Source organism: Topomyia yanbarensis, chromosome 2, assembly GCF_030247195.1.
Source record: "Topomyia yanbarensis strain Yona2022 chromosome 2, ASM3024719v1, whole genome shotgun sequence".
Lineage (NCBI taxonomy): Eukaryota > Metazoa > Arthropoda > Insecta > Diptera > Culicidae > Topomyia > Topomyia yanbarensis.
This window is the reverse complement of record NC_080671.1, coordinates 348,219,456-348,241,849: the sequence shown is the minus strand read 5'-3', so window position 1 is coordinate 348,241,849 and position 22,394 is coordinate 348,219,456. Positions and strand designations below refer to the sequence as shown.

The window sequence follows — 22,394 nt, the reverse complement described above, 5'->3', positions numbered from 1 at the left end:
TTAGCGTAAAATCAAAATATTGAAAAAAATCTGCGCACGTCGCTTGCTATTGACATAGAAAATCAGAAAAATTTTAGTTTTTCGCTCTAGATCAAAAATTACCGGAGATGAATTTCCGCCCGTGTACCCCTTCCAAAAAACGCGCATGGGGAAAATGCTACACAGCCGCCATCTGTGATGAAATTGCTCGAAAAAATTATTTTGTGTGATTCAATACTTATGTTATAAATCTCATTTAACAAGATCTCAATTCACCTCTTTATTGCGCCAAGAAAAATTCTCGAAGAATAGCTATTTTATCGTGCTCTACAGTGGTGTAACCCCTTAACAATAAACCAAATAGTGATCAGTATATCAAAGGTATAAGGATATCTTGACAGCATTGATATTCTAGAAATGCAATGGAATTGCCGTATAGTTTGTTTGTTTGTATTCACGCCAACAGATCGTTTGGCCCTAATGGTGGTAACTTTGACTAATTACATTTGAGGATGGATACAAAGTTATACCATTTTCTATTCTACTTGGTGCAAAAAAGCAATAGACTCATTACCCAAGTTTGAATGAGTGTTGCACCGACTAGCTTTTATCGTATTTCTAGTCAAGAGGAAGTCAAATGCTGTAGTAATACTGCTGAAAACACGCTATAGTTCGCTAACCACGTTGTGGCGGTCATCGTTGGTTTTCCGGCAAGATAATGACAGGTTCTCCGGAAAGGCATGACAGGCTTACTTCATATAGAGCTCGAATGCGGGTCTGGAGATTCACAGGCATTCAAGAATTGTAGATATTCTTTTTGGCAGACAATAAGTCCGAGACAAATAGGGCTCATGAGCAGTCCTTTCAAAAGCTGTAAGTATTGAGGTGTATTAACTGACAATGGTTTTCGTAGCTCGGCAATCGGAATCTGTTTTGCCGTGGGATATGCCGAATGGTCACTCTTCCGTATTATCTGCATGCTTGGAAACTCTGTGCCGTTTATTAACAATTCAAAATTGGGCATCATTGCACACTTTTAGTTACTTGTTTCGTTTTATTTACTTGTTTCTTGATAAAATGATCATATCTCGCAACATAGACGATACATAGCAATAGTTATTACGGCCATTTTTGGTTCCGTAACATTAATTCTCAGATGAGTTACTAATTATTGGAATGTTGTCACACCATTGTTTCACGTGGCTTCATGCTTGAAAACTGGTAGAAAACTCATCTATCACCGCATACCAGGGGCGGCGAAACATTTTACGCCCGAGTGGGTAGAAAGCATAGGATGAGGGGTCCTTTAGTAATGATTTTTTCCCTTTTCACAATGCATACTCTTACATTACATTCACATTAAGTCACGTTCGTTTATGCAATTGGAATTGTAGTACATCGATGTTTTCAAATGTCTGTAGTGCGAGATACTTGCGTTGCACATCTAAATTTTTTTGAAATGGTTCGAAATTTCGAGTGGGTAATTACCCACTCGGTTATTTTCGAGTGGGTAGTACTACCCATACTACCCACGCTTTCCGCCGGCCCTGCCGCATACCGCATACAAATCGTTATAACTTTCGATTCTGTCAATGAAATATTTTCAAACTTGCAGCGGATATACTTGATTACTATATCTTTCAAATGCCAAGTACCAAATAAGCAGGCAAATATTTTTTTGTTTATAAAGATAGGACCAAACCCGTGGGTGTTTGCTGGTAGCCTTATGAAACGTGTCATAAAACTTCAAATTGCCATTTCTCTTGAATCTCTCGATGGATCATTTTGAAATTCACTGAGAAGATGCTTGAATACTGTATCTTTGGAATGCCGTATGCCAAATTTATGGTCATTTTTTTGTTAATAATGGTTTTAGACACACCGTGAGTGCCTATCTGTTTCAAGCGGAACCCCAACCTCTCCGTCCGACATGTCGCAAGCAAGCTGGAAGTGTCATCTACAACAGTGCATCGAGATAAAAAAAAACGAGCCGGACTGTCAACACTACCAAGAAGGTGGTGAGTCCAAACCGTGCTGGTGAGCAAAGCAAGTGGGTGAGAGGACTATCGCGGAAGTTGGGCATGGAGATGCTGACGAAGTTTGGTTGCGTGATACCGGCAGACTTTAAACAGTTACCCGACAAGAATATTATACCACAGAGAACAGACATCCATGATCGAACAAAAATATTTAAAAAACGTGTGTAAAAATTTGAATTAATATACGATAAACACTAGCGCTGCCACACCAACCTATCCCAACTATCCGTCAAATCCATTCCGGAACCGGTTCGAAATCTTGAATGGATTCAGTATGGAATCTGGCTCAAAGAAAACAACCGATTTCGATTCTATCGGTTCATGCATTTGAGCTGGAATTCATGCTGGAAGTTCGAACCGGTTCCGGACTAGTTTGACTGGGTAGAATAACCGCTGTCAATTCTGTCGAACTCAGCCACAAAAAACATGACGAAAGTAGCGCACATGGTTTGGATATCCCAATTCCCTTCGAAACAGTTAGAGATTTTACACAAGTTGAATGCTGAAGATGGACGTCTGTTCTCTGTGATTATACGTTGACTGAAAGGAAAAATCGTAACCGTGATAGTCCAGGAAATTTTTGTACCTGGAAAAAACGTCTGTTACCTTTCCTCAATTTGAGAGGCACTGAATTAATAGAATATTTAAGCAGTATAAACCTACATATACTCAATGTAGGAAATCGTACAGCATTTGCGGAGAAGAGGTGTTAGATTAATCCTCTGCTCTGAAGGTATTCCGCACGAGTTGGCAAACTGGCTCGTACCCAACGAGCTCGAACCGTCGATATCTGATCATAAATTCATCGTCTTTGATCATTTAAACGTTTCACTGGACATATCGTTACATATTGGCATCTTCTGGGCCTAGGACCTCTACGAAAAGGGCTTGGCGAGTAGACTTCATGGGTATTTTAAATCGATTGAATCTACAAGTAACTTGGATGAGTATAACAAGAGGTTTACCTAACTTGCTAGACTCAAAAGGTTATGTTGAAAAGCTTGAACTTGCAGACGCAGAGGCGTATTTTAGGTAAACCGAATTGAAAGCGATAGTCGTCATGGGCCTTAAGTTGAGGGTCCAGCAATTAAAGTACAGCATAAAAACACAAAACTTTATTGAAATAACAAATTACATCAAATTACCTTTAGAATAGTTCTAATTGCGACAAAATTCATTATGTCAACCATTGAGTACAATGATATGCTTGAAGTAACCTAAAACCTATTGTATGTCGGTGACTTTCTGAAATTTCGACAGTCACTGAAAAACCTGGACATGTCCTGGGAAACCAGGACGTATGGTCACCCTAGTAAATGGTGTTTTTTAACGTTTTTTTCAAGCAAGATTTTCTGACAACTGGTTTGACGTATGATTTTAATTCTTTTTTTTAATTACTTTAGTTTTCTTTGAAATTTCATCATGCAGATATATCCACATGAATAACGTTTCCAAACTTTGGAATCTTTATTCAGGAATGACCGTTTGATCATGAAAACTTTTAGCAGGTTGCTGCCAAAGAATTATCATTTCAGACATGGCTCATGCTTGGTTCAATGGTTATGTAAACTACCAAAACTGCCTATTCAGTGTGAAAAAACATCCAGAGCAGGTCCTAGAGACCCTATTGCATGCTAATTGCCATGTAGTTTGCACGCGAAGGGTATTCGTGGCTCAGTTTTCTTCAAATGTCGCTGAAGCCGACGTCAACATCACTACCGAGCAATGCCGAAACATTGTCGAGGGAAGGTTGCTACTAAATGTAGTTCCACAAAATGTGCATGATCTTTCCTTTAAGAATGGGTAATAAGCCATACAGGTGTTTCAACCATCGCTTTATAGAAAATGATGTTCGATAGACGAATTCTATCGAAAAACAGTAATGTCGCTTGGCTGCATCATTTCTTGCGTTTAACGTTTTTGAAATTTTGTTGATATGCTTCGTCAAGTCTATCGTCTACACCGAGAAACAGCAAACAACTGATGAGTTAGAGGATTTTGCAAAACGTAGTTGCGATTGATATTATGTGATATTATGATATTATGTCCAAAATTATTTTGAAACATTAAATTGCATGCCATACGCTATCAAAATAAACAAAAAAAAGAATTGTTTTAAACGGTTGTTTATGTTTTATATCTCATTTAAAAAAAAATTGAAAAACACTCCAGAAAAAATTACACGGGACTTTTTTGCAACTCGGGAATTTCGGGTGAGAAATTAAAACTAAATTGAACAATAAATTTTAAATTGTCACTGTAATTGTGTTTGTTTCCTCTCGCAAACATCTGCTTGACGGTTATGTAAACATTTTATAAACAATGTAGCTATCTCATGTCTGCTCGTGTACAGTATTTGTCGCAAAAAACCTACACTCCTAAATGGGTTGAGTAACTTTTCACATATTCTCTAAAAGTCTTACAAGTTTCACAAACTGTGTGCCTATGTACTACGATATTGTTTTGTTGTTGCAGCTAGAATGATGTTTTCCATTGGTTTTTCTCTGCTGTTGACTAGATTCGTTCCTCTCTGGTTTGCACAGACTTTGAATTTTGTGAGTTTGTTTGCGCAATATCTATTACGTGGAAACCACATAAACATGACTGTAGTTCAATTATAGTTATCGTTTCTACGCGAGTACTTCAGTTGGATGTCTGCCAGAGTCGTGTTTGAGAAGTGTTCAATTTATGTTTACAATTAACTTAAATCTAACATTTGGTCTAAAAGTACACTACGAACAATATTTAATAAATAAAAGAGAAAACATTTCGACGGAGAGCTGAACAAGAATTTTTCATGGTAGACGGTTTGTTGTTTAAGCTATGTCCGAAATCATTGACTAGATCGGTTGCCTGTATTTTCTAACACTATGCTGTGCGACTAGATTGGATTCAGTGCGGTTCGGGACGTCCCAGTGCCGCATAGACCTCGGCACGTTTCTCGTCTATCGTCACGTGCATCGCTGGACTATACGGATCGAACTGCAAGATACGCTTTTTTCGTCGGTAGATTCCCTCCTTACGCATCAACGCACAAGCCAGCAGCTCCTGAAAAGGGGTAGAATGTAGAGTTGAACTGATGTCAATAAACCTACCCAGAATTTCATCCCAAATCTAGGGGCAGATCACTTGTGATGCATTTTTAAAAATCAGCGAAATTAAATGCATTTATTTCCATCAAAATAGAAATTCATAATGTATTTTCGTTGCGTGTAAGACGTCAAAACCCTACAGGAAAACTAGCCCTACATTTAACAAAACGTCGAACAAAGTGGATCAGCGTAGGACGTTTGTTAAACAAACTTTTCTGCGAGGGAGTGCAAAGCTGATACTAAAATGGAAATTAAATGCATTTTTCTTATTTGATGCAAATTTGTTATACATTCTTAGAGTGATCTGCCCCTAGTCCCAAATTCAGCGAAAAAATCGTGGCCAAATGAGCAAATGAACATAAAAGTCGCAAGAACAGAGCATGCTCCGTAAAACTCGGTTTAGATATATGCATGAGAATGTAAATCTCGGATATACACACTCATTTTGTTCGGCCCAATCTCAGCTTTTTTGCATCTTTTACCAAAATCTCAACAGCTGAGAATCAGCAAACATTATTTTTGCTGAGATCTCAGTAAAAGTGACGTTTTGAGTGCTGAGACTCGAAAAATATTTCACCGAAAATCAGCAAGCTAATCTTACTTATAACTAACTGATAGCTAACGTTACTGATATACCAGTTTCTAAATTTGCTGACTACACAGCTGTTGGGAAATTACCGAGCCGAATTGAGTGTGTCAACTCCAAGCATAAAAATCGACTTTCAATATAAAACCGAAAAAATATATCCGGTTCTTTCAAAATAGTTTCCATTATCCGATTTTTAACCCTAGAACGTTGCATTTGCGTTTTCCACCCTAGAACGTTGCACTGGAGTATAAATCTCGACAAACAAATGATTACGGCTTAAAATCCAACTGTCAAAATTCTCTTTGTAAGAAAATTCCAGACAAATCGTTACTGGCTAAACACAGTTCATAATAGTTAATGAAAGAGAAAACTTTTCACTTTCGTTTACTACCAACATCTGTGATTGGCGAGTAGCGGTTTTTTCGGAATTTCCTCTCAAAGAGAATTTTGACAGTTAGCTTTTAAGCCGTAATCATATGTTTGTCGAGAAATGCACCCCGCGCTTTGATCGCAATTTAGAAACAGTATAAAATTAAATTTCTATATTTTTGAAAAGTGCAATTATTTGGAAGAGTGAAAGTTTAAAAATCGGGATTGAAAAATACCACGAAATGGGGTGGAAATTGAAGTGAAAAAATATTTCTGACCAGTAATACATGGGTAACATGCAACGTTACTGTTGCAGCAGTTACTGTGCGCAAATTATACTTGCGAGCCATTGTTTAGAAAAACTATTAAATATAAAAAATGCAAGAATCAGCAAAAATCAGAATGATTTTTTTCTACTTCAAAATTAAATTAAATTAATTGAATAAATGATTAAAAACGATTTTATAATACTAATTGTATTAACGTAGTAAAACAACCAGTATTTCAACTGGTATTGTCACAAGTCACATTTCCACCGACAGTACAAAACCTGATGAAACGCCAACGGCAACCGTACGGTGGGGTACAAATATACCCCACGCCAACATTGACACCTGCTTCCACGAAGGCTATAAGCAAACTGGCTATACCACCTTTTTCTACTCTTACTAGGAGATCTTAATTGAATTATGATTAGGGTCCCAGGTCAATAAATGCCGAATTCTCGTCTTCACATGGCTCCAAAGTAGGCGTGGGGTACATTTGTACCCCAGTGCAACGTTCTAGGGTAAATCTTGAATGTAACAATATACGGACGATTTATTTTTTTGATTTTATTTTTAACCGGTTTTCATAGAGGAGGTTCATCCTCGCCGACTTTTTCAGATAAGAACTTTTTATACGATTCTTATGCTGAAGGATTTAACATTTTCACGCTTGAAATTTTTGCATTCAAATATATTTGAAACAGGTTTTATGAAACATGTTCTGTTCTTGCGATTTTATTGGTTTGGTCGCTCAAATGATGTCAGAAATGAAAATAAATGAGCAAATCTACAGGTCTGTGAACAATGTTGATTTGCTTCCATCTAGTGTCTTACCTCGTTGACCGGAAATTTTAGAAAGTGGAGAACACTACGAAGCGTCTCTTCGACATTTTCCACAAGCTCGTCGTAGAATACTAGTTTAACCTCGCCGGTAAAGTTTTTGGCCCAGGACAGATTCGTCTGTTCCCAGGCCCACAGCTTGTTTTTTACGAATTGAGTCCAATCTGAAAAGAAGAAATGGCATACATTTAGTCACCCGTGAAAAATTTCTTTTGGTAAGTTCCGAACACTTACAACGCCCCTTTGTCCTCCGATAGCGATCGGGCGAAGCAAAGCCTACATGACCACCGCTCTGGCGGTTAAATTCCGCTAGGATGGCTTTCTTTGGATCTCGTACAAGAAGAATGGCCTTGCCGTATGGTGCCCAGGCGTTGGGGCCCCATTCGTGCGTTTTGATTACGAGGACCTGCAAAATATTGATTTATAGTGGAAATCTAGGAAATCACATTCAGTTGAATGAATGTCAAGCATGAATAATTTGCACTGCCGCGACTCCGCATGGCCCACATGGTTGTTGAAGCTTTTGTCACATTATCAAACGCGTAAACGTGGGAAACATTTATTCTGCTTAAAATTTTCAATTCAAAGCGATGAAATATGCATCAATCAATAGCAATTAGTCCAGGCTACAATTTATAGAAGAAAGTTTTTTAAACTTTGGAAATATGCCATTGCGTTGAATTCAAAGGATAATTCTGAATAAGTAAAAATTCTTAATTTCTCTTTACTTTTATGAATTTTGTTTAGAATATTTTCAATAAATTTCAGAAAATTTTCCTCCATAAATTGTAGTGTGCATTAATTTCAATCGATGGATGCATAAATGTGTATAAGTCATCCCTTTGAATTCAAAGTTATAGGCTGAATGAATGTTTACCACACTCTTCCATTGCTTAATGTTTGACAATGCGACAAAAGCTGCAACAGCCATGTTGGTCCATGCGGGGTCGCGACCCCTCGAGCTGTTTACGCCTTCAATCCGTTATTCGAATTCCATGCACGGCGACGTTCGTCGTGGAATAACCAGGACCATTTTTTTTCTCGGCGGCCTGTGGTTTGGTACTGAAAGTATTTTATGTGGTTTTTTCAGCCACAAAAGAGATCCGCAACATCTTTTTGTTTCATTTTGTTATACATAATTAATTTAAAAATGAAGAAAATAGTACCTTTTCAGATAGAAAACAGCACAAACAATCTGTGCCTTATGACAATTTCATCATTGGTTAGCTAGTTAAAATCGGATAATTAGGTTGCCCGTAGTAATTTTTTAAAAATAAACGGTCTAAAATCTTCAAATGTCAATATTATAGTGAAAAATTGTTTATCCATAAAACCTATCTGAATTTTATTTTACAATGCCAAATACTACCAAAAAAATTGGACCTTCCATCGTGTGTTGTGCCTGCGAAAGGGATTCTCTCTGGTTTATTTAGTCAGCTAAAGTCCCGTAGCCTACAGACGTGCACAAAACTAGCTCCATACAAATTGCTTATACTCCCTGTTTCTCTGTACTGCCATGAGACATGAAAGATGAACGGAGCAGACTATCGAGATACTCCCGTCCTGACCCTAATCCTATGTTCGTCTCGTAGACTAGTACTCGGTTCTAAAAATAACTTTTCAGAACCTTGCACAAATAGTCCGGAACCCGCATTCTGTGCAGCGCTACGGCGATAGCCACCCATCTGGCGTTGTTGAAGGCGTTCTTCACGTTGAGCATTACTACGGCTCAGTAGCGATTACTCCTTCTCCTTTGCTTCGATACCATCTCCGCGCTCGCGATGACTGTGCGAATGGTGCCCACCGTCGAGATTATTTTCCGGGATCCGAGCTGCTTTTGCGATAGTCCGTTCTCACTTTCAGCGTAGTTCATCAGCCTGTTGAGGATGACTCTTTCCAGAAGTTTACCAAGAGTATCCAGCAGGCATATAGGTCGATACGATGCTGGATTTCCTGGTGGTTTTGGCAGTAACACCAGCTTCTGGATCTTTCGTCTATCCGAGAAGTGGCTCAGGCATCTATGTAGAACTATTACGAACATATCCAGAAACGCCAGGATCGCGGTCTTCAGTGCCACGTTGGGGCTACCATCCGGACCGGGAGATTTCTTCGCTTTCAATCCTTTTGCCACTATAATAAGCTCGTCGTTGGAGACTCGATTGTCTTTAGCATTTCCACCGTCTGCATCAACGTACGGTGTAGGCGGCCATGCGCTTGGGTCGTGCTTTGCAAAAATACCCCTATGATAATCTTCAGTTTGTCAGCACACGTTTCAGCTGGCGTCGTTGGACCTCTGAAATTGGCCATCACGACACGGTAAGCGTTATCCGAGGGGCTGGCGTCTACTTCTCTGTACAGCTCCTCATAGCATGTAGACTTACTAAGCACTACCTCGCGTTTAAAAGTAGCCCTAGCCGCCCTGAATGTTACCTTACACTCTTCTTGGAATGTCTCAGATGGTGCTCTCGGAGCGCGTCTTCTGGATTTTATGCAGGCATCACGGAGGATGCTGAGCCAGCGTTCCACCAATACGCCAGACGCCGGGAGCTTCTCGGCTCCATTTTCCTCGGCATTGTTACGTCACACACCCTCCCTATTGTTTCCAACAGCTCATCGGCATTCGGAATTGGAGCGATGATGTCACCACGAAATGCTTCTACAAAAAAGTCCTTGTCGAATTCCTTTATTTTCCACTTTGCCTCGCCAGGCCTCACTCTCCGCGTTACAATGCAATTACAATGACGAATGATGCAGTGGATCGCCTGGTGGTCGCTAGGTATGTACTGTACATTAACTTGCCAATTCATGTTATCCATCAGCGAAGAACTGCAGAATGTTTTGACGATGCTGGATTCACGTCTTTACCGAATGTGCTAGCGGAACCTTTATTGCACAGTCTTACATCCAGATTTGCCAGGGCTTCCAACAAGCTGTAGACTCTTGCGTTGGTCAGCCTACTATCCCACTCCACGACCCAAGCGTTCGGAAGGGAAACTGCCAATCATTCGGATTGCCGCCATCCCTGCAGCATTCGTCACCCAGTTACCCATATCGGGAGTAACACAATAAGACTCTGCAATAATTGCAACGTCGCAATTCGTTTCTACTGTTGACTGCCTTGTGGCAGTTGTTGTGCAATGTCGTAAGAAGCCTCCCGTCATGTGGTCCTTTCCGCCTTTATATCTGCAGAGCATGCACTTCTATTGCTTTGTTCAGTCTCTAGCATATTATCGGCACTGATCAGTTCTGTCCGGGCCTTTACGTTTTCTTGTTTCAATCGTGATGAGCACACTGACTTTGATCTTACCGGTCAACATAAGCTGGTTGACTGCAGTTGGCGATAAGCGTATCGCTGCTGTCTGTGTGCTACTATACGTCTTCCTCGAACTGATTGACATCTGCTCTTTCTCCGTCTTATATAGCTATATTACCACTCTCCTCACTTCGTCTTCCGTTGCGATCTCGTCCGCAATCCTGCTTTTGACCACTGCTTTCTGAACTAAACCTCTCACGTTCGCTTCTCCTCCCACCGCTTCTGTCACGAGTTTCCAGTTCGAGGTCGAGTTCTTGATGCATGAATCCTTCTTCAGTTCGAACACCATCTCACCTTTCTGAGCGCACCTGGTTCTTACTACGTTTCCCCCCAGCTCCTTCAGCTTGGGATCCTCTCTCCCCTTTTGAGAATCGCAGCATACGCCATCGTTTGCTTTGACTAGAGCGTCTCCCTTATAACTCTCTTGGCGCAGTCGAAGGCCCTCTTTCCTTTTTTTATTCTTTTCATCATTTTCTTTCTGTTTTTTCTCCTCTCTTCTAAGGTTCACCATCCACTCTCCCGTTGTCGGTTGTTTCGCTGTCCTTCACCGACCTTCTTGGGGCTTCGGTTCCTACTCCTCCACTGATGTTTTTCTTACTATTTTCACGGTACGGGAATACCCTTCGGTGTCTTATAGGTTTCTGCTTTCGCAACCTCTGTGGTCTTCAGTGTTTTTCCGCGGCTGCTGCTATGGCGGATTTGATGCTAATCACTAAATCCCCGATCTGTCCTTACACGTTGTTCTTGTTTTTCACGAACTCGTAGAATTCTTCGATTTTTTGCCTCTGCTTCGTCACTTTAGGCAACCCAGACCCTTCTTGTGTTATGCTTCATTTGAGCGTGTGTTTATCTTGGCGTCCCATTTCTGGATAAACATGTGAAAAGATCACAATGCAAAGGAGTGTCTCTCTGTGTTTACTTTCTCTTTCGATTATTATGACTTCATCATAAAACTTTCCAACATTGTTTTAATAAATATCGAAAGATTCCGATGTCGTCTAGCATATTATGCTAAAAGTTAAGAAGCAAATGTAAATACGGCCTTGTTATTGACAGAAGAGAAAGTAAACAAAGAGACTCTCGTTTGCGTTAAGCCCTTTTCACATGTTTATCTAGATTTGTTTGTCGCCGCTAGTGCTCGGTATCGACAAATCCAATGCCATCTGGAACAAGATATATCCACACAATTCGACTGGTCCTTTCGTGGTCTACTTTTGGCACAAAAATAAAGTATTCGATATCATCGCCAAATCACGAGATTGGACATACGTGTTTCTCGGTTACTTGCTATTTAGAGTCAGGAATAAAATCTAAGTTGCGCTGATTAAAATCACCATAAATATGAACTTTAAATTCTGGAGGATAATTAGAGATTATTTCTTCAGCTGCTTGAAAGAAAATTTCATATGTTGATTTGAAAGCTAGATCCGGTGGAAAGCACACTGGGACAAAAATGTGGATTTCATCAGCGAATGGTGCTTTAACCCATACATGTTCAAATTCTTGGAATTTTGGTGAAACAATAAGATCGGAATTAAATATAGATGAAACTGCGGTGAGAACTCCTCCGCCTGACATTCTTTGGGTACCCGATATAACTAAGGTCGCTGCAAGCATTTTACGCAGATGTATCGCGTCTACGTGCTTGTAAAGCTAGTTCAAATCGAGGGAAAAATCGCTCAATTGCATGTTATCGACCCCTCTTCTAGCATCGTAAAAGCGCTTCAAAATTCAAATTCATAGCTGGACTTTGGAAACAGATTTTTGAAATTTATTGAGCAATCTAATTTCTAAAAACAAAATGCATTTGAGGAAAAAATGCTGGATCCGCAATGTGATTGCTATTAAAATATTGGCTCTGTGTGATGATTGTTAATTGTAGGACACAGAGAGTATAGGAAGACACACAAATAATGAAAACCAGAAAAATGGCAAAACTTCCTTTAATGTGATTTCAACACTAGCAGCACAGCACTTCAATTATATTTTGAATATGTATCGTATTGGGATTGTTGGATTTGTTTTGCAAATAATGTGCATTTGGAATCATATAGACGAATCGATTCTGAAACAAGTTTTTATTAATAAATTTACCCTAGAATGCACCTTACCATCATGAATTGAATAAATTCTACTGAAAATTTATATCTCTCGTTCGTTGAATGTACAATGATTATCACCTGAGTAGTATTTATTTACTTTACTCGTTAGGTCTGCTGAATAAGGTTTTTTTTGACTTCACACTATTCGTTTCTCTCCCTGTCTCTGGTAGATCCCAGGACTTCAGGAAATTTCGATGATATTTGGTCGGCAGCCATTTTGGTGTAATGTTCTGATAGTATTTTCTAGAGTAAATCGGGCGCACTGATTTCAAAAATGGCCATGCTTTCTACCTATGTGCTCCTGTTTTTGAGATTTTACGTTAATTTGCTTTTCTACTAGTCAGTGTTAAAATTTTAAACAAAAAATGTCACTTTTTTAAGGGGTTGAAATTTGAATTTGAAATTTGAAATTTGAAAAGGCTAAAGCAATGATTTCATAACATCAAACTTATAGTATTTTGGTAGGACATTTTTCAGTGAAATAAACAAGTATAAGATTATAAAAATATATTGAAAATTGGCGGAGTAATGGCTTTTTCCTCGAAACTATTTTTTATTTAAGAGGTTTGCGGTGATCACGATTGAAGACCAATGGATCAACTAATATGATGTAATGGATGAAGTAATAAAAAAAATCTATTTTTTGAAAAATAAAAAGGTTCGTAACCCCTTAAGAAAATTGGACATTTCGCGAAATTTTAAGTTCTCAATGGACGTATCTTCTACAAAATTAAGCTGCTTCAAAATTTTAAGGAACGTGAAATGTCAATTTAATAGGTGAATGAAAAGAATCAAAACTGGGAATTGCATTGGTTATGCAAAATTTTTATATTTATGAACAACAATAAACAATATTTAAACCTTTTCTTAATATATCGAAAGGGATTGCGTTTTAAGTACCAGTAAATTTAATTATTGAAGCTATTTGAAGTTATTTGCGGGGACTGTTATGTGTGATGTCGACTGAATGTAATAAATCTACGACTTCAGATTCAGATTGAGTAGGTCAAATGAGAATGAGAATCCGCTGTCTCTTTCTAACTCTTAAAGCCAGTGTTTTTGTTTAAAGTAGCGACGCTGAATTCCTCTGGATAAAGACTCGACACGTCTATCGTTTGTTTACCATTTCTCTATCAGTGTCATTCCAATCGAGCACGATACCTGTCAATGGCCCTCGTTCCAGAAGGATTCGAAGCGATTTTCTTCGGATTGAGTGCTTTTGACTGGTCTCGTGCTCGATTGGAATGACACTCACAGATAAGTAATAAGAAAAAGATAGAGATGGCGAACAGAGTTACAAATATTCAAATGCATTGAATGAAAATTGAGCATATACAGCTGCATACATTTTCAACATTCAATGACGCAACTGAAAACGTCAGACGAATAAACTGCCCATTCATTCATGCAGGATAATTGCACGAAGTGAGTGCAGCAACGTATCAAAGTAGGCCCCGGCACAAGGTAAGCGATGATAATTCTCGATAAACATATGATTACGGCTTAAAAGCCAACTGTCAAAGTTCTCTTTGAAAGGAAATTCCGGACCAACCGTTACTCACCAACTACAGGTGTTGGTAGTAAACAAAAGATAAAACTTCTTCATAAACTGCTGTGAACTGTGTTTGGCCAGTGACGGTTTATCCCAGCCCTGGGACAACTTGACAGCTCCCATATTGAGCATTGCATGAAAATGTATAACTTCACTTTTCTGACAGCTCAGAGAGCTTGTTTACATGGACTTAGAAAATTTTTGGTTTCACCCAGTACAAGAAACTCGGCTCGAATTCTAACATCATGTAAACAAGCTCGCTGAACTGTCATTTTTTCGTGCAGTTTTACTCGTATGACGTCATCTTGCAATGTCCTATATTGAACTCATAAGCAAATTTTGTGGTGATTTGGTGATGTCATGGCGGCTCAAATGGAGCAAAATTTGAAAAAGGCGCATCCCATTTATTATTTTCCATATTTGCAAAAAATAAACAAGCATTTCTATCATCAAATTTATTTTGCTGTTCAAATTAGAAACTCTACTCATTCCACCATACCTAAACAGAAACATAAATTCCATTTTTGAATTTAAAAAATCCAAAATAAAATATATCAATTTTTGGAAATACAAGAAGATGACTTTCAAAATCATGCCACTTCCACTTATATTAAGATTTCCGAAAATCTTCCGGATCGAATCAACATCTCCCCAGGCATGAAATCGTCCGGTAGATGCCGTTCCGTTAAGTTTCTATCAGACTTGGGTCGAGTAAAATGCCAGAATAATTCTGAAGGGATCCGTACCAAAACCACCGCAATATCTTCGGACAGAATTATTGCAAAAGTGGAAAAAAAACTCTGTCGGTAGTCGAACAAAGCTGTACATTTCTGGCAGCATTCTTGCTGAAACCGAGCACTACCGGTTTGCTGGCCAGAATTCTGATAAAAGCACACAAATTCTATTCAAAACCAATTTTGCTAAATGTGTCGAAAATCCTACATATACTGTTTATTTTTCCGATCAAAATACTAGAATTCTTGACGTTCTTAATGAACTTGAAACAAGGTCGTAGGCTAGGGGCAGACTTGTGATGCTTTTTTAAAAATCAGCTAAATTAAATGCATTTCTTTCCATCAAAATAGAAATTTGTAATGTATTTTGCGTTGCGTGCAATGTATTTGGAGTGGCGTGTAAGACGTCAAAACCCTACAAAAAATTAGCCCTATATTCAACAAAACGTCGAACAAAGTGAATCAGCGTAGGACGTTTGTTAAACAAACTTTTCTGCGAGGGAGTGCAAAGTTGATGCAAAAATGGAAATTAAATGCATTTTTTCTAATTTGATGCAAATTTGTTATACATTTCTAGAGTGATCTGCCCCTAGGTCGTAGGTTTACTTTTATTGGCCAAAATGTTTTTCATTTATATTTCTTGAGATAAAAATCACCAACGATTAACCGATTACAAACTTCACACAACAAGAAAACAAAAAAAAAATTAGAAAGGAAGAGAGCCGGTTGCTTAAAACAACGACTTCCAGCAAAATTTATAATAATATTTATGTAACTTTGCTGACGGTTTCCAGTTAGGGATAAATTTATTATCTAATAATAGTTTTCTTATCTTCATTTTGGAATACGCTTTTTCTAAATGTTGTTCTAGCCACATTGACGGCGTTCATGACACACGTAACTAAACACGCTACCTGTCAAGTTGTCCATGGGCTGGTTTATCAGGAATTACCTTTCAAAGAGAATGTTTACAGTTGGCTTTTAAGCCGTAATCATATGTTTGTCGAGAATTATTATTTTATATGCTTTTCCAAAATTTGAAAACATTTACCTAGATAATTAGTGAAATGAATATTATTGTACGATATTCAACTGAATGAATAACATGGATTCTTGAATGAATACTTTTTCTATTCACCACGAGTCGCATCAGGTTCATTTTCAGTCGTCAAAAGAGAGCGTCGATTATTTTTAACTCTGATGGCGAGTCTTTATCCAGAGGGATTTGGCGTCTATAGACTTTTCTACGGCTCATGTACGTACACGTCACATGGCATCAATACTACATCAATGGGTGGTGGAAAATAATAAACAAAGACGGCAAAAGCAAATGGGATTGTTTTCAACCAGGAAGCTGCAGAAGTGTTCGTGAGACGGGGCGACAAGAACTCAATTGTTTCAAGTATAACCACTACAAACTGAAATATTTTTAGGTTATGTTGAAATGTGATCATAAAACTACTTTATGACTTTTAATTTATATTAAGAGCATCGAAGTCTGTAAAAAACATTTATTTTTAATAGATTTTCCAAAGTTTTTGTCATGTCTGTAATAATAACAAAAAAGCGTTAATTTTGAAGATTTTCTTCAATTAGGTAAATTTATTAGAACTCTGACAATTTTTGTCTGTTTAGCTTTTTTGTCTGAAGGAAGACATAGCTACAAATATAGTTAAAAAGTGACTTTTTTTGCTTACACGAGGTTTTTTCTTCGAATTTGACAATATTGAATATGCCTTTTCGGCTTTCCAAATATTTGTCAGATGTTTGTAGCAACTTTTCATAATAGATTTGATACAGTTTGTAAATTCGAAAAAATTGAAAGAAATATTAACACTAACTAGTAAAAAACGAATTAACGGAAAAAATCTCAAAAACTGGAGCACAGCGGTAAAAACTATTATCATTTTTAGAAATCTATGCATCCGATTTACCTTAAAACTACTATCCCAACCTTGTACCACAAAAAAAATTTTGGTCTTCGAAAACCAAGATCAGTTTCATTTTAAAAGATTGAAGAAGTTGTTTTCCCATTTTATGCTTAACAAGCTTGTTTCAGACTATAGTAACAATAAGTTTGAAATATAAAACATTTCAAACTGGTATAATTGAAATAGTATACATTTAATGGGATTGGGAAACTATCTAAACTTATCGATGATGATTTAGGTGATTTGCGAATATAAAATCAAAAGGTATGTGTGGCAAGGAGTTGGAAGTTATCCAATCATTATGTTGTTATTGATATAACGAATTGCAAAAAGAGCCAACATGAACAATATTTATAAGAGTGATTCGATAGTGATAATGCAATCAATGGAAACTAAACTCACCGACGAGTTGGCAACATTTTCCGCTGGGAAGCCACTTTTGAGTAGGCCGTAGTCTTTGTACACACTTCCGGTTAGGATACCTGCAAAACGAGTAAATATTATCAAATCAAAATCACAACTTCCGCATACACATACAAAAGAGACCGGAACTCACCTGTAGCCTGCTGTAGCAAATATCGCAGCCACGTGTTTCCGCTTCCGGGGAAGGACACCAGTGCCGTTAGCTTCCGGCTGGAAGACTTCTGTGCCGGCAGTTGCCTGTCGTTTGCTATCCTATCACTATCTGCTAGCTTATTGCTAAATTTGTTGTTATTACTATTAGGCCATTGCGACGAGGAGGAGGCAGCATAAAATTCGGCCGCCGCCGCCGACGACGACGACGCGGATCGTTTGTGCTTGTCGCGACTGACATCGTTGTGCCGTTTCTGGTCATGGATGTCCCCCGTAGAATCCGGTATGCTGTTCGAACCGTACGGTTGAAATTTTTTCACGAAATGTCCCGGGAAGGTTTCGAGCAATTTGTAAACCTTCGGCACCGGCGGAGGGCTGTCCATGTAGCGTAGCTCACTGCACCACTGCAGCGGCGGTTTTTTGCCCAGCAGCCCGAGGTCCCGGTTGCGTAGCGTCTCGAACTCACCATACCCTCGGCCATGGTTACGCTTCTGTTGCGGGTTCTGCAGACTGACGAACGAAAGGAACAGAATACCGCCGATGTATACCACTATGGTACCGGCCAACCCGAAGAGTCGCCAACCTCGCAAGGCCATGGCAGAGCATTTCTATTGAAGCTGAAATGAAAATGATTAAAAATTAATTTTCCACATTCCGTCGACACCGCTAGCTGGTTTTCATTTATTCAATTTCAATTTCCGGGAAGTGAATACGTTTGGGTACATTTAGTATGCAATTTATGGCCTTGTTCGCTATATTCAGCTGTGGATTAACTAATTTACGCTGTCGCTTGCACAGAGACTTTGTAAGGGCGGAAACTGCTAGAACCGTAAGATAAATTCTCATCTACCAGCAGGGTGGCTAATTCACGAGCTTACAGAACCGGAGTATGCTACTGGCACTGATAAAATAATACGATTATACAATAGACAAACCGTTATCAATTTAATCCGTAATCTTTGGACTGCCGAAGGGTTTTCTGTTGTGGTTTCAAAGAATTACTTTGGTGTACTGAAACACCTCACTAGCGTAGAATCGATTTGAGTCATTCGAGCGTAGATTAGAACACACCATGAAACGTATGTAATAAATGTTCATCTTTATAGGGGGCCGATATCATCATATACGAACAAATTTCAATTGGGTCACCGAGCGTAACGGATAGAAAACCTGCGTGATTGGAAATAGCGCAATATCAATAGCAGTATTGTTACATTCACCGTAGCATGTAGTGGGATTTGGTCCTCATCTTTAAACTGTTTTGATTCTGCTAGCCGCAGAACCGAGAAAGTCATAGCTACAGTTTAGTCATTTACTCGCGTATTTGAGATGTAGTGTTTATAATCAAATACAGTGACTTAACTGTGTATTCGTACACCTCTTGTTTACTTGATATTTAAATATTAGCGCTATCGAATGTCGATACGGAGAGTGAGGACACTTGATCCTTGCGAAAACTCGATACCCTGGCCATATGGCATAATCTAAACACAAAAACTTATCTTGGTTTATAAAGAATATTTGAACGTTCATGTTGAAAAAAATAATTACATTTGTTTTTTTTGGAAAGTTTGATGATCGTTTTGGAAATATGAATAAAAATTCATCTCAATGGTCTTTTAACAATATTTTGAAATTTGAATTCTTTTGTGTTTGTACGAGTTCGTCGATGGGGATAATGAGCCAACTTTGGCCCCATTATTAGGGAGGCTGACGTACTGTTTCATAGATTGCTAGGCTCATAATAAATGGAATGCATCTAAGAATCTGTACCGCGGTACTGACACCTTCGAAAAATACCGATGCTCATTTTTTTTAAAAAAGGCGTTAAGCACTCCATAGTGATATTTTACGTTCTAAATAATGATTTTATTAATCAGATTTTGCATGCTTAACACGTATTCTGATCAAAAATTCTGTTAATTGTGTCATTTATGTTGGAACAGTATTTCACGTTTTTACGTTACGAAAATAGGACCTTGAACAAAAATCATGTGTTTTACAATTAAGTTTCATTCCATTCAGTAACGCCTATTTAACGATTTTATTAGTTCCGCCATGCCATTACCAAATCGATTTTCTGTACGTGAACCAGTTCACGACTTTGTGAACATTATTCATAAAATCAAAAGTTAAATCGTGATTTTATTCCTAGTTTTTGAAACATTTCCGAGTCCTATTATGCGACGTGAACTGATTCATGATTTATTACATCTTGAACATGATTTGGTTTTCGTGGTTGTGAAATACTTCAGAAAATCAAAACATATTTTCTAGTGAACTATTTCACAAAACCCGGAATGTTAATCATGAATCCTTTCAATCATCGTGAACTAGCTCATGATTACTATCATATTAGTCGCGATTCAATGACCATGCTCGTGAATAGTTCATAAAATCATAAAATATTATTCGTGTATAGGTGAACTGATTCATGTTTTCTAGCGAATTAGTCACAACAACATGTGCATGGTGTCATGCTCGTGAAATAATTTACAAAATCGAAAAATATTATTCATCTATACGTGAACTGAGTCATGATTTCTAACGACTGACGACCATTCGTGCTCGTGAAATAGTTCACAAAATCATGAAATCTTATTCCTGGAAACGTGAACTCATTCATGATTCCTGGTATAATACAGTGAAGATCCGGTTTTATCAGCACCCGATTATATCAGCCCCCGATTTTTGCTACCCCCGATTTTATCAGCTTTTTGACCCGATTTTATCAGTCTCACATGAAAATTGATAGATGGTAGTTTGATGGGCTCTAGCAGACGAGCCAAGTTGAATCTGAGTAAATCCTTTCTTGAGCATATTTTTCCTACCTTAGAGATCCAAAATATACATTTTTTTTTTATTTTGCGCTGTCAGACCCCCTTAAGGGAAATTTAAGCTAAATGATCACGAAAGGTAATTGGGCTATATCTAGGGACTAAAGAAGAATATTTTAAGAGCTTCGGTTTCTCAATCTCTTATCATGAAATATCATATAGTTATGTCCAGCTTCTAGCGACTAACAATAGGTGCGAGCAGCAGATATAGAAAAAAAAGTCATACGTCTTGCATGACATCTAATCACCTTCGTCCAGCACAGCCTCCCTTATCGTTACACCTGGAGATCACCGCTACAGATGGAATCGCAAATCGACCGCGTCCTGATCGATGGACGGCACTTCTCCGACACTATTGACGTCAGGAACTATCGTGACCATCGAACCATCGACTCTGACCACTACCTGGTGATGGTTAAATTGCGCCCAAAACTATCCGTCATTAATCATGTACGGTACCGACGGCCGCCTCGGTACGATCTGGAGCGACTGAAGCAACCAGATGTCGCCGCTGCCTACGCGCAGCACCTCGAGGCAGCGTTACCGGACGAGGGAGAGCTCGACGTGGCCCCTCTAGAGGACTACTGGAGAACAGTAAAAGCAGCCATCAACAACGTAGCGATTGGTTCGACGAGGAGTGCAGAGCGGTTTTGGAGGGGAAGAATGCAGCGCGAGCGGTCATGCTGCAGCATGGAACCCGGCAGAATGTGGAACGATACAAACAGAAGCGGAGGCAGCAGACACGCCTCTTCCGGGAGAAAAAACGCCGCCTGGAAGAAGCGGAGTGCGAGGAAATGGAACTGCTGTGCCGTTCTCAAGATACACGGAAGTTATACCAGAAGCTCAACACATCCCGCAAAGGGTTCGTGCCGCAAGCCGAAATATGTAGGGATAAGGACGGGAGCCTGCTGACGGACAACCATGAGGTGATCGAAAGGTGGAAGCAGCACTTCGACGACCACCCGAACGGCGAGGAGAATGTAGGTACAGATGACCAATCAACGCAGGATTTGACTACGTCAGTGCAGTTGAGGACGGGAATGAACCAACTCCCACGTTAAGGGAAGTTAAGGATGCCATCCAACAGCTCAAGAACAATAAAGCAGCTGGCAAAGATGGTATCGCAGCAGAACTCATCAAGTTGGGCCCGGAAAAGTTGGCCACTTGTCTGCACAGGTTAGTAGTCAGGATCTGGGAAACCGAACAGCTACCGGAGGAGTGGAAAGAAGGGGTGATCTGGCCCATTCACATGAAAGGCGACCATTTGGAGTGTGAAAACTTCCGAGCGATCATCATTTTGAATGCCGCCTACAAAGTGCTATCCCAGATCATCTTCCGTCGTCTATCACCTAAAGTAAACGAATTCGTGGGAAGTTATCAAGCCGGCTTCATCGATGGCCGGTCGACAACGGACCAGACCTTCACCGCACGGCAAATCCTCCAGAAATGCCGTGAATACCAGGTCCCAACGCATCACCTGTTCATCGACTTCAAGGCGGTATACTACAGTATCGACCGCGTAGAGCTATTTGTATTTGTATTTGTATAAAAAAGTCCAAAACTGACAATTTGTCTAAATGAACTAAACTAAACTAAGTTAAACTAAACACAATTAAACTAGTGACAATACACGACGACGAAACTGCGAAGAATTCACGACGAAGTCGAAAATTTCAGCAAACTCGTTGAAGCGACAACTCATTGCTAAAATCGGACTATTGGCAGCGTAGTTAGTGCTGCGCATTTCAGAATGCAGCAGGGCTTGTGGGCAAAGAGAACGGGAAGGCGCGTAGAGGCTGATTTGCGCTAGTAGCTCCGGATCATCATATTCAGCCAGCAGAATCTTTGACACGAAAGTAGCCTGCGCTGCATGTCTCCGATGCGTTAAAGTATTAAGTCCTAAAAGACGACAACGGTCCTCGTACGGTGGCAGGTTTAACGGATCGTTCCACGGCAATCCACGTAACGCATATCGTATGAATTTACGCTGGACTGCTTCGATCCTAAGGCTTCACGTTGCTTGATAGGGGCACCAAACAACGTTTGCAAATTCCAACTGCGGCGCTATGGAAAATCATGGACGAAAACAAATTTCCCGGGAAGCTGACTCGACTGATCGAAGCAACGATGGACGGTGTACAAAACAGCGTAAGGATTTCGGGTGAACTTTCCAGTCCA

The 22,394-nt window shown here is 39.3% G+C and overlaps 1 protein-coding gene across 5 annotated transcripts in view; it reads right to left on the bottom strand.

Annotated features, from left to right (window-relative positions):
• Positions 1-4,258: 4,258 nt before the first annotated feature.
• Positions 4,259-22,394, bottom strand: part of LOC131684176 (WSCD family member AAEL009094) — a 158,099-nt gene continuing 139,963 nt past the window's right edge. For 4 of the 5 annotated variants that reach the window (XM_058966821.1, XM_058966824.1, XM_058966823.1 and 1 more), the window contains exons 3-7: positions 17,363-17,996; positions 17,209-17,288; positions 7,409-7,580; positions 7,169-7,338; positions 4,259-5,066 (exon numbers count right to left, since the gene is read on the bottom strand). In XM_058966821.1, the coding sequence (XP_058822804.1) occupies positions 4,911-5,066; positions 7,169-7,338; positions 7,409-7,580; positions 17,209-17,288; positions 17,363-17,975 (1,191 nt within the window). In that variant the 5' untranslated portion in view covers positions 17,976-17,996 and the 3' untranslated portion in view covers positions 4,259-4,910. Of the gene's footprint in view, positions 5,067-7,168; positions 7,339-7,408; positions 7,581-17,208; positions 17,289-17,362; positions 17,997-18,314; positions 19,357-22,394 lie in introns of those variants that run through there. The other variant, XM_058966826.1, reaches the window with a different exon arrangement.